The sequence below is a fragment of the Grosmannia clavigera genome (genome assembly GCF_000143105.1).
Source record: "Grosmannia clavigera kw1407 unplaced genomic scaffold GCSC_113, whole genome shotgun sequence".
In the NCBI taxonomy this organism is placed as follows: domain Eukaryota; kingdom Fungi; phylum Ascomycota; class Sordariomycetes; order Ophiostomatales; family Ophiostomataceae; genus Leptographium; species Leptographium clavigerum.
Window position 1 is genome coordinate 1,794,884 of NW_014040831.1, and position 13,002 is coordinate 1,807,885.

The following is a 13,002-nucleotide window of genomic DNA, read 5'->3' on the forward strand; positions in this document are numbered from 1 at the left end:
CCGGTCTGCTATCTTACAACCGTGAGTCAGGATGAGATGACGGCTGTAGGAGGAGCGTGTCGTAGTGACCGTGTTTAAATCGTGCTTAGATTTACGGGAAAAGCGCAGCTTCGACATATATATGTAAAGCTCTTCAATACTCCGTTAGAAAAGTACGCTCCCATAGATCATTCAAAGGTCCAGACTGCATTACAGCACACCGTCATCGAACCAATCCGCCTGTATGTACACTAGTTGCCGCCTATTCCATCCTCGGAGTGTGTGGCTAGCTCGCCGTCCATAGCGGCCCGCCGATGGGATATTACGTGCGGAAACAAAAGCAAAAACCCCAACAAGGGACGCTCAAACTTATTCGTATCAAGACAAAGGAAACAACATAGGATAAAAAGCGCGAGCAGAGGCAGATCCACTAGCTTCGCAGCGGCAGCTTCCTGTCCAGGGCATGGAAAGCCTGGGTGCGGGGAGTGAAGGGGGTGGTCGTGGCCGTGTTGCCCAGGGCGGGTGACAACATGGGGCGCGGCTGCATTTCCCACTGCTTCTTGGAGGTGACAGGGAAGCCGTCGTCGGAGTCGTAGTCGTCGTCGAGATCGGCGAGCTTGTTAGGAAGCATGGACCAGATGGCCAGGCCGAGGGCGATGCAGTAGATGACCAGCATGTAGGCAGAGACGGCGACAGCGCCCTGAGCCATGAGGCAGTCATTGTACTTTCCGTAGGGCCGGGCGTAGCTGCAGCCCTTGCGGAGAAACCAAGGTGTCGGGCTGCGATAGCGCGAATCTGTGTAGTCTGGACCGGCCTGGCCACCGAGACTGGCGGCGTAGAGAGTGGCCATAGATAGTGCGATAAAGATGCCAAGGATGGGGTAGTAAAAGTGCATGATGGTGGCGACCAGCTTGGCGATGAGGATGAAAAGAGAGAGGACGGAGATGGCAATGTTGAAGTTGGTGAGTCTAGCGGACGTCAGCCAGCGAAGCAGAAGTAGAAGGAGGGGACGAGACGTACAGCGTGGACCACACAAAGGGAGTCGTTGGAATGGGCTTATGGTTGGCATAGGCATAGAGGATCTCGCTGGGGTTGGAATTCCAGCGATGATCCCAGCCTATCTGCCACATAGATTTGCGGTATGGGTCGGTCTGGGAGATGGCGAAGAGGATCAGCAGCCCGATGACGCCGCCGAGCTCAAAGATCATCAGGTAGTAGAACGGTTTCCGGCCGCGCCACGGCCGGTGGACGATGCGGTAGGTTCCGAACATTGTGAGGCTGGCGATAACTGCAAAAAAATGGCAACGGCAATGGACACAGAGGAGGGACGGCTGTCTGTTTTAACCTGTCCTCTGCTCGTTCCGGCCTGCTTATCCCGTCAGCCTGAGCAGCCAAGCATCAGTCGCCTGCAGCCGCTGGGCGGCCCTCCATGGCACCACCACGCGGTAGGCTGCTTTGGACGCCGGCAACGAGTCTGCGAATCACGAGTGTGGGATGGATTCTATAGGTGATGAGCGGCTGCGGCCAATTAGCGGCCAGGGCGCTGGTCCTCATCACAGGAGCCCACAGGAGCCCCATGCAGAATATGCAGGAAACGCAGGGAAAAAGTGGACCCACAGCAAAACGACTGGCCAGAGAGAATCGTACAGGCTACTAAGCGCCGAGGCGAAAAAGCAGCGAGCGGTTCGCTGTGGTGGGGAAGGGTCCCGGCGGCCAATCCGCGTCGAGACTAGCCAAACAGCCAGCCAATGGGCGGGTGCTGAAGGTGAGAGTTAGCGGAGGTTCGTCGTATCGTCCTGATACGGAGGACGAATTGATTCTTCCGGCCACCCTCTTGCCCGATTAGTCATCTGCGGGAATGGTTCGTGACACATGGGCAAATCGTATATAGCTGACGGTGTGTGCGCCATTGCCGATCCAGGAGAATCAGGATCCACGGGGCAGTTCAGGACGCGCTGGCTCTACACCCCGTACGTAACTAACGGAACGACCAAAAGCACGCAGCAGGCCATCGCAGCGGCCGGGGAAAGGATGACAGAAGAAGACGGGCCCCAGAACGGCACGCCGCGACGGACGGCACGAGGGACAATGGATCGTCTCGAAGCCGCGGCCGCGTTGTCGACAGACGGACATTATGTGTCGATTTCAGCCACGATCCAATCGCGGTCCAACGGCCCAACGGGACCAACTTGTCCGGCGAGCCAACGACATACGACGTACGACGTAGGCTGTCTCACGCCGTCTCACGCCGTGGTCGAGTGGGAGTTTTGCCGCAAACCCGGCACTTGCATGTTTTGGCGTAGTTCTAGGGGCTCCTTCCAGTGGTCGGCCGAGCCCCCTAGCTGGCCGGTCATAGCGAGTCAGGCCATTGCTGGAATGGGCGCCGGGCCTAGAACCGATCTGCGGCACAGCAGCGAGGCAGGAAACAGGAAAATGCGAGATGAAAAATAGAAAGGCGAAAATGGTAGCTAACAGAGCGCAAGAAGGGCGCATCCTTCAGCTGGACTGGTCGACTTCGTCTGGTTGTCACTGGCGTCACGACTGCTCGAATCGTCTGCGATACGAGCACTGCCTCTTGCTCGTTGCCGGTTGCTGGACAGATAGGAAGCAGCGGCTCCCCCCACCTGTTTTCCACAATCCCTTCCTCATCGTCTCCTTCAAGGCCTGCCCCCCCTCTCTCTCTCTCTCTCCTCTTGCCGCCTTCCGCCTTCCGCCTTCCGCTTTCCGCTGTCTGCCTCCCCTTCCCTCCCGCCAGATCTCAATCCCGCCCGTGGGCCATTCACCGAGGCCGTCGCAAGATCCCATACTATCCGAATCTGTCGTGGCTGTTAAGCCCTCACAGTTAGTGCCATATTTCCCCTCTCCACCAAACAGTCCAGACGGTCTAATGCCCGACTGAGCGTCCTGTGGCTGACCGCTTGCACATGCAGCCTCTGCCTCTTGCACGCTTCCCAGTACCACAAGGGCGGACTCGTCTCCGGCACTCGAATCCAAATCGACGAGATTTCGCCGTGCCGCCTCGGGAGGTTTTCTTCCCTCCACCCTCCATGTGTCTGCCTGCATCCGTTGTCTCTTTTTCTGCCTCTACTCTTTTGTTCCACCCCCCTTTTCGTTCTGCGTTGCTCCTTCCTCGCCGTCCGTACCTTCCCTCCCCCCCCTCCCGCCGGCCACTGGCCCATCGCGGCTTCCGCATCCTATTGTCCTTCCTGCCCGCTTCTGCGCTCCGGACTGTCCCCCACTGGCCGGCTAGCTTAGTCGTATCGTATTCTCACGCCTCTCCCAAATCCTCTTCCATATCTGCCTCAATCATCCACCAGCCTCCGCCACCACGATAACTGCAGCGTTTGAGACTCGCCCCTCCCTCTCGATCGACTATCTTGGCCTCGGCAACAACGCCACCAAGCTGCTAGCTGCTGTCGATCTGCTAGTATAAAAGTCCAGTCGCCACTAACTGCTCTCCGCCCTCGATGCCAACCGGACGCCAGCTAAGCATCAACGTTGTGTGGCTATTGCAGCTTCGTGTACGGCAGAAGCAGCAGTACAGCATTGTATCCAATCTCTCTCACGGGTAGACGGGAGCCTGCTACTGCCCTCATCATCGATTATTGTGTTCATGACTCCACAAAGCGGCAACACCAGCACCAGCACCAGCAGCAGCAGCAGCAGCAACAGCCATTGCCACTATTTTGAGCTTTCGCAGGAGCCTCTCTCTATACCGCGACCAGCTCTGCCTGTCGCTCCTCCCGTATCGTCTGCGCCTCCTCCGGTTCGCCAAGTTCCGTCGCCGGCCGCCTCTGAGGCCAGCCGTGATGATTCAGAAGCTGCTACTCCGGTAGTTGGAACTGCTACTGGTGGTGGATCGGGAACTGGAACTGCTGTCGAGAACGCAACTGGTGGGCGTGGCGGCGCGGCCAGCCTAGAGGGCTATTGCAAGAGCAACAAGCAAGGCGGCTTTAATCACAATAATCCCAATCCCAATCCCAATCACACACTCAAACGGCCGGATGCCCACCTTGTGATTGATCCCACCGTGTCTACCATATCCGACATCACGCCAATTTTGTCTCCCACGAAGCGACCTTGCCTCCGATCGTCATCCGGATCGATTCGCTTGGGGCGCAGCATATCGCAGCATTCAGCTTCAGCCAAGCAGCATCCCGAATTGCCGCCTGGCACCAACCTGGGCTTCCCAGCAACCCCGGCCGACATGCTCGGCCGTCAAAACGGCGAATACGGACACCAGGTCGTGGCCCGCCAACTTATGCAGCGAGCAAACGCCGTTGCCGACTCAGCAACGACGGCCGAGCTGGCCGCTTCCTGGCCTGTCTGTGACGACGATCCGGCCACGCCACGTTCCTCTCCGCTGCTTTCACCTCTCCTTCCTCTCCGCGACCTCAGCATTGTCGAGCTGCTCGACCAGGATGACCGCCCGACCTTCATTGTCGATCTGACCGACAAGGCCAATTTCCGTCCCGGACCCCTGCAGGCCGTCTTCGCCAATACCGCCCTCCGAGCAGAGCGGTCCGTATTCGGTCCGCTTGTCAACACTGCCTACGTCTCGACGACAGCCAGTCAGGCTACGCAGGCCGAGGACTTTGTACGCTTCAAGGGCTGGCTATTGACTTTGGCCCGCAGCAATGGCCAGGCCCACGAAAGAAATCCGTCGGTCTCGTCCACGACCTCTAACTTCTCCTTGCCCTTTTCACTCGCAGGCTTGCGGTGGACCTGCTCGACCCTTCGCCAGCGCTACCGGGTAGTCCGCGGCTCGCATTGCAGCTGCGCCGACAGCGGCAGCTTTTCTGCAGACGCCAGGAACTGTATCTCTAACACGGCGGCTGTCCGGGTGCCGCCCCATTCCACATGGGTACCGGAAGGCACTTTGGCGTCGCCGACCGAAACAGCGGCCGATGGAGAGGATTACTTTGGCACCGCAAATATAACAACGGAGGCAAACTGCGATAACAATATAGTCCTTTTGGGAGAGGACAGGGCACACCTGTCATATGACTGGACCCAAATTGAATTGACCGGCGACACTCCGCAACACATCAGACTCGCCCGGTCGATAGATTGGGCAGCAACACCGCTTGGCCCTGTCGAGCTATGGCCTGCCGATCTCCGGACCATATCGAACATGGTTATGGGCAGCCCGAACGCGGCCATCATGTACTGGGGGCCTGAGTACACGGCCATCTACAACGAGGCGTACGTGTCGCTGGCCGGCCGGCACCACCCAGGGCTGATGGGATCGAAAACCCCGCTGTTATGGGGCCAGGACTGGGCCAACGTGCAGGCCACTTTTCGGACTGTGTGGAATTCGGGCAAGGCTATGATACGGTACGATGACCCGGTTTTTATGAACCGCAGCGGGTTCCTTGAGGAGACGTTTCTGAATTGGTCTATTGTTCCTCTAATCGGCTCGGACGGGTCTGTGGTGGGCTTGCTGAACCCCGTGTTCGACAATACGAAGCGTTGGGTTAACGAGCGTCGGATGCAAACGCTTAACGAGCTGGGCGAGATGACATCCAAGGCGCAGACGGTGCAGCGATTCTGGCATTCTGTAATGCAGGGTCTCGAGAAAAACCAATACGACATACCGTTTGTACTGGTGTATTCGGTAGCCAGCATCGGTGATGACGACGAGAGCGAGCAGGCGGCGATGCACTCTAGCGGCATAGGCGACTCGGCCAACCCAACAACACCACCTCAGCTCATGTTGGAGGGATCGCTCGGCGTGACGCCAGGCCACCCGGCGGCCGTGGCCACGCTGGACCTGCATGTGAGCAGCGATGGCTTTGCGCCGTACATGCGGCAGGCCATGGGGACGACAACGACGGGCTCGGCGACAGAGATGGCGACGCCAACACCGGTCGTGCTGTCAGCCGAAAAGGGGACGCTTCCGGCGGGGCTGCTGACCGGTCTTCAGGGCCAGCGCGGTTTTGGCGACGACTGTCACACAGTGGTGGTGTTCCCCGTGTACCATCCGACAGCGCTGACGGCCGGGACGGGCTGCGCAGCACTGGTAGCCGGGTTTATCGTGATGGGGGCCAACCCACGGCGGCCATACAACCGGGAGTACCAACTGTTTGTGCACCTACTCGCGCGGCAGCTGACGACATCATTTTCGTCGGCCGTGCTCTTTGAGGAGGAGACGCGGCGGGCGGAGCGGCTGGCACGACGGGCGGTCCGTGACAAGCAAGAGCTGTCACAACAGCTGCGGTTGCGGACGCAGCAGGTGGTGGAAAGCGAGAACAAGTTTATGCGGATGGCGGAGTTCACGCCGGTGGGCATGTTCGTGACGGACGCACGCGGACGGATCACGTACTGTAATGACATGTGGTGGGAGATTTCGCAGTTTCGGCGGCTCACGCGGGGTGGCGACAAGACCAAGGGCGAGTCGGAGTCGTTTCCGGCGTTTCCGGGCGACGACGATGTGTCCGTGTGGTCGTCGTGGATGGAGAGCGTGGAGGTAGAGGACCGGGCGGGCCTGGAGGCAGTCTGGGAGCGGATGGTGCTGGAGAAGGTGCAGGTGACGCACGAGTTCCGATTCCGGCAGAAGACGAGGCAGCCGATCAACACGCGGACGAGCGAGAAGACGGAGATGACGACGTGGGTGCTGCTGCGGGCTTACCCGGAAAAGGACGAGAAGACGGGCGAGCTGAAGAGCATCTTCGGCTGCATCATGGACATCTCGCAGCAGAAGCTGGCGGAGGCGTTTGAGAGCCAGCGGCGACAGGAGGCGGTGGAGCACAAGCGGCAGCAGGAGAACTTTATCGACATCACCAGCCACGAGATGCGCAACCCGCTGAGTGCGATCCTGCAGAGCGTGGACGAGATCATGACGTCGGTAGCGGGGTTTCGGGCGGCTGTGGAAGCCGGTCAGGCCGGCGACGTGGCGGCACTGGACGACCTGCTGGAAGACGTGCTGGAGGCCATCAGCACGATTTCGCTGTGCGCCAACCACCAGAAGCGGATTGTGGATGATGTGCTGACACTGTCGAAGCTGGACTCGAAGCTGCTGCTGGTGCGGCCGACGGCAGTACAGCCGGTGATGGTGGTGCGCACGACGTTGAAGATTTTTGAGGCCGAGTTCTACGCGCGCGACATCCGTTGCATACTGCGGGTGCAGCCGTCGTACGAGTCGCTGGTCGGGGCCGGCGGCTGGGTCAAGCTGGACCCGTCGCGGCTGGCCCAGGTGATTATCAATCTGATCACGAACGCGGTGCGCTCGACACAGGCGAGCGAGAATCGGACGATCATGATCAGCCTGGGGGCGTCACGCGAGGGCGAGTTGATGACCGAGCCGGGCGTAGTCGACGTGGCCGATGACGTGGCCGAGGGCAAGCTGGTGTACATCCCGCGACGGCTGGACGATGCGGACGTGCAGCCAGAAGGACCGGAATGGGGCACCGGCACAAAGCTGAACCTGCACATCGCCGTGGCCGACACAGGCAAGGATCTGAACAAGGGCGAGCGCGATATTTTATTTCACTCCTGTGCCCACAAGCTGCCGAGGACCCACGTCGAGTACGGCGGCCCGGGTTTGGGCCTCTTCATCAGCTGGAACCTGGCCGAGCTGCAGGGCGGCCAGATCGGCGTGGCCTCGCGCAAAGACCAAGGCAGTGTCTTTGCCTTTTACGTCAAGTGCCGCATGGCTGACGAGTATCCGCCAAACGGTCAGTCGGCCGACGAAATCATGGGGATGCCGGCTGCCGGAGAGCCGGAGAACCGTTTCGTGACCGTCTACTCGATCGGCCTAGAGAACGGCGGCTTAAGCATGGGCATGAGCTTGGGGATGGCCAACAGCGACGACACAGAGGCGAGCCTGGCTATGGCCGGCCCGAGGGTCTTGCCGGCAGCCCTGCGCCACTATCACTCTTCGCGTGCAGCCGTATCGACGGCGGTTGACTCGACGGCCGACAACAGTCCGACGACAACGCCGGCAACGCCGACAACGACGGCAACGACGGCAGCGCCGATGCCGCATATCGGTCTGCCGCTCTCGGACGACCTACCCTGTCTGGACGTGTTGATCGTGGAGGACAATATTGTGAACCAGCGGGTGCTGCAGCGACAGCTGGATAAGTGCGGCAATCGCACTCACGTGGCCAACCACGGCGGCGAGGCCCTGGAGGCTCTGCGCCGATCGCGTTTCTGGCGTGACGGTCCGGCGGCCGACGAGCAGCACGACATAGTTATGGACGCTGTCGTTGGCCAGTTTGCCGCCCTGGACGCATCCAAAGACAAAGACAAAAACGCCAGCAGTCTCGGTGGTGATGGCGGTGGCGACAACGGCAACGACAGCAACGACAGTCGCCCAGCCACCAGCATCAACATCTCCATCGTCCTCATGGATCTCGAGATGCCCGTGATGGACGGCTTGACGTGCGCCCGTGCCATTCGCGACCTCGAACGGTCCGGCACGCTGGTGCGCCACGTCCCCATCATCGCCGTGACGGCATATGCACGGCCTGAGCAGATTGAGAACGCCAAGGCAGCCGGCATCGTGAGTGCTCTCCTGCTGCTCTCAATCTGTTTCTGCCCACCAGACTAATCCCACAGGACGACGTGATCGCAAAACCGTTCCGGCTGGCACAGCTGATGCCCAAGATACTAGAACTGGTCAGGAAGTACCAGACCATATAAAGCTTGCATTGCACACCGCAATGGCCCTCGGAAGAGAGCACAGGACGACATAGCAGTCGAGAAAATAAAGGACAGATACAAAAAAGGGCACGCCTTCAACGATCAGGTACGATTCGGACGGCACGGTGGGCGGGAAGGAGTTTCTTGAATTAGCTCAGTTATGTAATCAACAGAACTACCAACTACAGTCCAGTGCACAATCACAAACTCAGTGAGAAACGCGAGTGCTTGATTTATTAACTATTACTAGGGGTTGTGTTCTTCCGAAGAAACCATTCCACGGCGGCAACACCGGCCCATAAGGCACAGCCCGCCCCGTCAACCGATTCCTCCTAATCCAAGCAACAGTGGCTTTGTCCTCATCCTGTCCCCTTCAGAGCCACGCTCATCGAACACCTGAGCGACATGCCAAACACACTTTCAACTGAAACAATAACGCAGATTAAAAGGGATGTATCGGAATCGCCACAGAACCAACATGTTGGGGTATACTTTGGGTATCAAAACACAGACACTTGCGTATTTGTGAAAGGCAACAAAACAAACAGGAACTTGACAGTGATCTTTTTTTTCGTCATTTTGGTGGTGGGTTTTCGAAACACAAAGAGAAGCAGAAAAGAGTGATCAAGATGTGACAAACTCAGAAATGGGCCGTCCTTATCATCGTGAAGCGCGCAATGACAAAAACAAGTAAACGAAACCGTTACTTTCTGGCAGGGTATCTCAAATGCAGAAGCCGAACAGCCGAAACCAAATGGCAAGCGAATCCGAACCGATCTGTAGTCGTGCCGATATTGTCTCCGTCCATAGCCGTGGTGGCTAGGTCTGAGAAGGGCACCCATGCAAAACGTCTGATCACTGCCACTTGAACGAGGTGCCTAGCGAATTCTAAGCGGTAGCAGCAACCTGGGGAGTGGCAGCGACAACAGACGGCTTCTCCGCAGCCTCCTCAGCAATGGTGGCAGGGACAGCCTCGGCGGCCTCAGCCGGGGCAGCAGCAGCCTCCTCGACGGGGGCCTCAGTCTCGGCAGCAGCCTCAGCCTCGACTTCGGCAGGTGCAGCCGCCTCCTCGACCGTCTCCTCAGCCTTGGCCGGCGTCTTCTCCTTCCGGTTCAGGCGGACAGTGGCGCGGAACTTGGAGAACGGCGACGACTTCTTCTCGCCCTCATCGTCGGACTTGTCCTTCTTGCTGCCAAAGTTGAACGGCAGAGTCGACTTACGCTTGTCGCTCTTCACCTCCTTCTTGGTCTCGCTGTCGGACACGGGGGCAGCCTCAGCAGCAGCCTCGGCCGGGGACTCAACAATGGGAGCGCTGACGTCAGTCGACAGCGGCTCCGACGTCTCGACGGCCGGGATCACCGGAGCAGACTCCGAAACAGCAGCATCGGCCGGAACATCCTTGGCGGGAGGGGCCGGGGCATTATCCTGCTCAACCTTCTTCTTGGAGAAGCCAAGGTTGCCGAAGATGCTGGCCCGCTTGGCAGACGGGCTCTTAACCTCCGGAGCAGCGGCCTCAGCAGCGGCCTCGACATCGACGACAGGGGCCTCGGCAGCAGGGGCAGCGGCAGCCTCCTCGGCCACAGCTTCGGCGGGAGCCACAGCCTCTTCATCGTCCTCTTTGACGACCTCAGGCTCGGTGACCTCCTTCTTGTCGTCCTTCTTGCCAATGAAGTTGCCGAAGATCGAAGCACGCTTGCGCGAAGCAGACCGGCGTCCCTTCTCCTCCTTCTTCTCTTTCTTCTCCTCCTCCTTGGGGGCCTCCTTAGGAGCCTCCTCAACAGCGGCAGCGGGCTCGGCGGTCTCGGCCTCAGTTTCAGCCGGAGCATCAGCCTCGACCGGGGCAGCAGCCTCCTCCTTCTTCTCTTCCTTGGGAGCCTCCTTGGGGGTCTCTTTCTTCGCAGGCTTCAAAGACGCAAGAGTGTTCTTGTAGGCCTCGCTCTCAGCAACGGTAGCGGCGAGCTCCTTGGCCTCAGTAATCTTGGCCTTGATCTGGTTGACCCAGTTGTCGCGCTCGGCAGTGGAAGAAGCCTTGAAGATGTGCTTGTGGCCCTTCGAGGTGAGCTGGAACTTGTGGGTACCCTCGGCAGTCGGCTCAGAGGCATCGGCCTGGTTGGATTAGAAGTTAGCTTATGCAATGAACATGTGGATCCACGTTCTTGATGGAACATACCAGCTGAATCACACCGTGAGCAGTAGACTTGTCGCCCGGCTTCTCGCCGTAGAGGAGAAGGCCCTTGCCGGTCTCCGAAGCCCACGAGATGACGTGGTGGGCAACATCCGTTGCCTTTTCGCTCTTCACGTATGCAGCCAGGTCCTTTGCACTCAGAGCATCGTTGCCGAACCAGAAGAACTTCTTGGTGTAGAGAAATTTCCTGTAGCCAGGAGTATTAGCACGAGAACTGATAGAGTTGACGGAAACTTCACTCACTTGGGGAAGCTAGTGCCCTTGGCCTCAAGGACACCCTCCTCGATGGGCTTGACCTCCTCCTTCACCTCCTCGGCGGGGGCAGCAGCGGCCTCGGCAGCCGGCTCCTCAACAGCAGCCTCGACGGGAACGGCAGCAGCCTCAACAACCGGCTCAGCGGCAGCAGGGGTCTCAGCGACGACCTCGACAGCAGGCGTAGCCTCAGCGACAACGGGCTCAACGGCCGGTGCCTCAACGGCGGGGACCTCGACGGGCTTCTGTTCCTCGGCCATTTCGAATGATTTGTAGTCGGTTTGGTGTTGGTGTAGCCGAAACGAAACGGAAGCTCGAAAATCTGGATTTTCGAGGCTGGAAGCGTGTTCTTGGGATATCTCTGGGAGACTTGGGTATCAAGGGTATATAAGAGGGTATCTTAAGAAAAGCAGCAGGACTAGGAAATGGGGGTATCACGGAAAAAGGAAATGGGGGTATTATTAGGAATAAGATGAGAGAGAAAACTCTGCGCCTTTTGTCTCTGAACGGAAGATGGCAAGAGGGATAGAGAGAAGGGAGGGAGGGAGGAAAGTAGAAGAAACAGAAGGAACGAAAGGGGTTTTTTAAAAGCAGGAAGGTGCAGGGGACCAGGGGGAGGTGGAGAGGTAAGGTGCTATCTGGCAGAGGAAGTGCGCCCGGACGTATGATTGGGTGAAAGGGGGTGAGATGAGAGGGCACATGAACGGTCTGGACGAACGGTCCTGAAACGTTGGGGGTGGTGAGGGACGAGGCAGCGCATTCCAGTCACGTAAACGGGCACCGTTCTGCAGAGACTTTTCGTTCTTTGTGCCTCTCGCCCATCGCAATTACTGCTTCCGTCCCTGTCGTATCTCACTTTGCATGCAACCGCGATCCTCCAACACGGCTCCATATCATTTCGCTTCCTTTCTCTTTCTGCTCAGCTTCCGTTCTTGCTGATACGCTGTTGCCCTGCTGCAGCTTGTCTCACTTTATCTCACGACGAAGGGGGGCTACATAGTAATAGTAGGGAGACATCTGGAGCCGGTGGACGCCTTCCTTGCAAGCAAGGAGCAGCACAGACAGACAGTAGGTGTGAAAGGCTTGTGATTGGCTGAGGCCTCATTAATACATAGTATCGGCATTCTCTTAGCGCGTGGCAACGGTAGGGCGCCGTTTTATTTGCACTGCAATATGAGATATGTGGCTGCTCCGTAAGATACTCCGTATATACTCCGTATGCGACGTGTGCTCCGTATATAATAAACGGAAAGAGCCACCGTGTGCGTCATCCTTCCTTTATTCTCCGCAAGATACGCCCAAATGCACCAGTGTATTTCCCAAATACGGAGTACGAGCAAGATATCTTACGAGCAGCATTTGGGCCAGCCAACCGCGTCGCCTATCTGAAACTGCCTGGCAAATCGGCCCTGACCAACAGCAGACCATGAGCGCCCAAGCTGACAGGCCAGGAAGAGCTACTCCAACGAGTACGAATAGAACCTGTTCTCGCCCGAGACACCGCCGCTGTGCCAGCGCGGTTATATAAGATGTTGAAAATAATATACTTTTTTATAGCACGCTAAAAAAACAACTGTGAGATACGTGCTGGTAAAGTACCGGCATTTGTGGGCCAGACGTGCGAATAAAGCATACTTTTCGATTTTTAGTGGGCAGAGCACTACAAAGCACGGCACGACGCACGGCTGGCCGTGTACGAGTACTGCAGGCTGTTTGCGGAGTTGCACTGCAGGCGCCATGTGACCTTTTCTCCCTTGTGCAGTTTTTCCTCTTGCCTTGTTGTTCCTTTCCTTTTCCTGTCGCACTTTCCAGTTGCGCTGATCAGACCACTTTCCACGGTGCAAAATAAAAACAAAAACAAAATAATTGTGCGAGCGGAAGATACGAGTATGGCGGTCTCGTTCTTGCCTTGACCAGCAATTTCCAAGAACAGCAAGTGG

At 58.0% G+C, this 13,002-nt stretch overlaps 4 protein-coding genes across 4 annotated transcripts; 2 read left to right on the forward strand and 2 right to left on the reverse strand.

The window, feature by feature from the left end:
- Positions 1-409: 409 nt before the first annotated feature.
- On the reverse strand, positions 410-1,250 carry CMQ_3293 (uncharacterized protein; the record flags this gene model as incomplete). The annotated part of the gene is made up of 2 exons (XM_014319231.1): positions 410-947; positions 1,000-1,250. The coding sequence occupies 2 exons, from the start codon at positions 1,248-1,250 to the stop codon at positions 410-412; spliced, it is 789 nt and encodes a 262-aa protein (XP_014174706.1).
- A 223-nt stretch (positions 1,251-1,473) lies between these two features.
- On the forward strand, positions 1,474-2,430 carry CMQ_3919 (uncharacterized protein; the record flags this gene model as incomplete). The annotated part of the gene is made up of 2 exons (XM_014319857.1): positions 1,474-1,744; positions 1,871-2,430. 2 exons carry the CDS (start codon positions 1,474-1,476, stop codon positions 2,428-2,430), a joined length of 831 nt encoding a protein of 276 aa, XP_014175332.1.
- A 1,016-nt stretch (positions 2,431-3,446) lies between these two features.
- On the forward strand, positions 3,447-8,625 carry CMQ_3821 (ethylene receptor; the record flags this gene model as incomplete). Its single annotated transcript, XM_014319759.1, has 3 exons — positions 3,447-3,479; positions 3,680-8,485; positions 8,542-8,625. 3 exons carry the CDS (start codon positions 3,447-3,449, stop codon positions 8,623-8,625), a joined length of 4,923 nt encoding a protein of 1,640 aa, XP_014175234.1.
- Positions 8,626-9,513: 888 nt separating this feature from the next.
- Positions 9,514-11,322, reverse strand: CMQ_3730 (uncharacterized protein; the record flags this gene model as incomplete). The annotated part of the gene is made up of 3 exons (XM_014319668.1): positions 9,514-10,731; positions 10,796-10,997; positions 11,054-11,322. 3 exons carry the CDS (start codon positions 11,320-11,322, stop codon positions 9,514-9,516), a joined length of 1,689 nt encoding a protein of 562 aa, XP_014175143.1.
- Between the last annotated feature and the right edge of the window lie 1,680 nt (positions 11,323-13,002).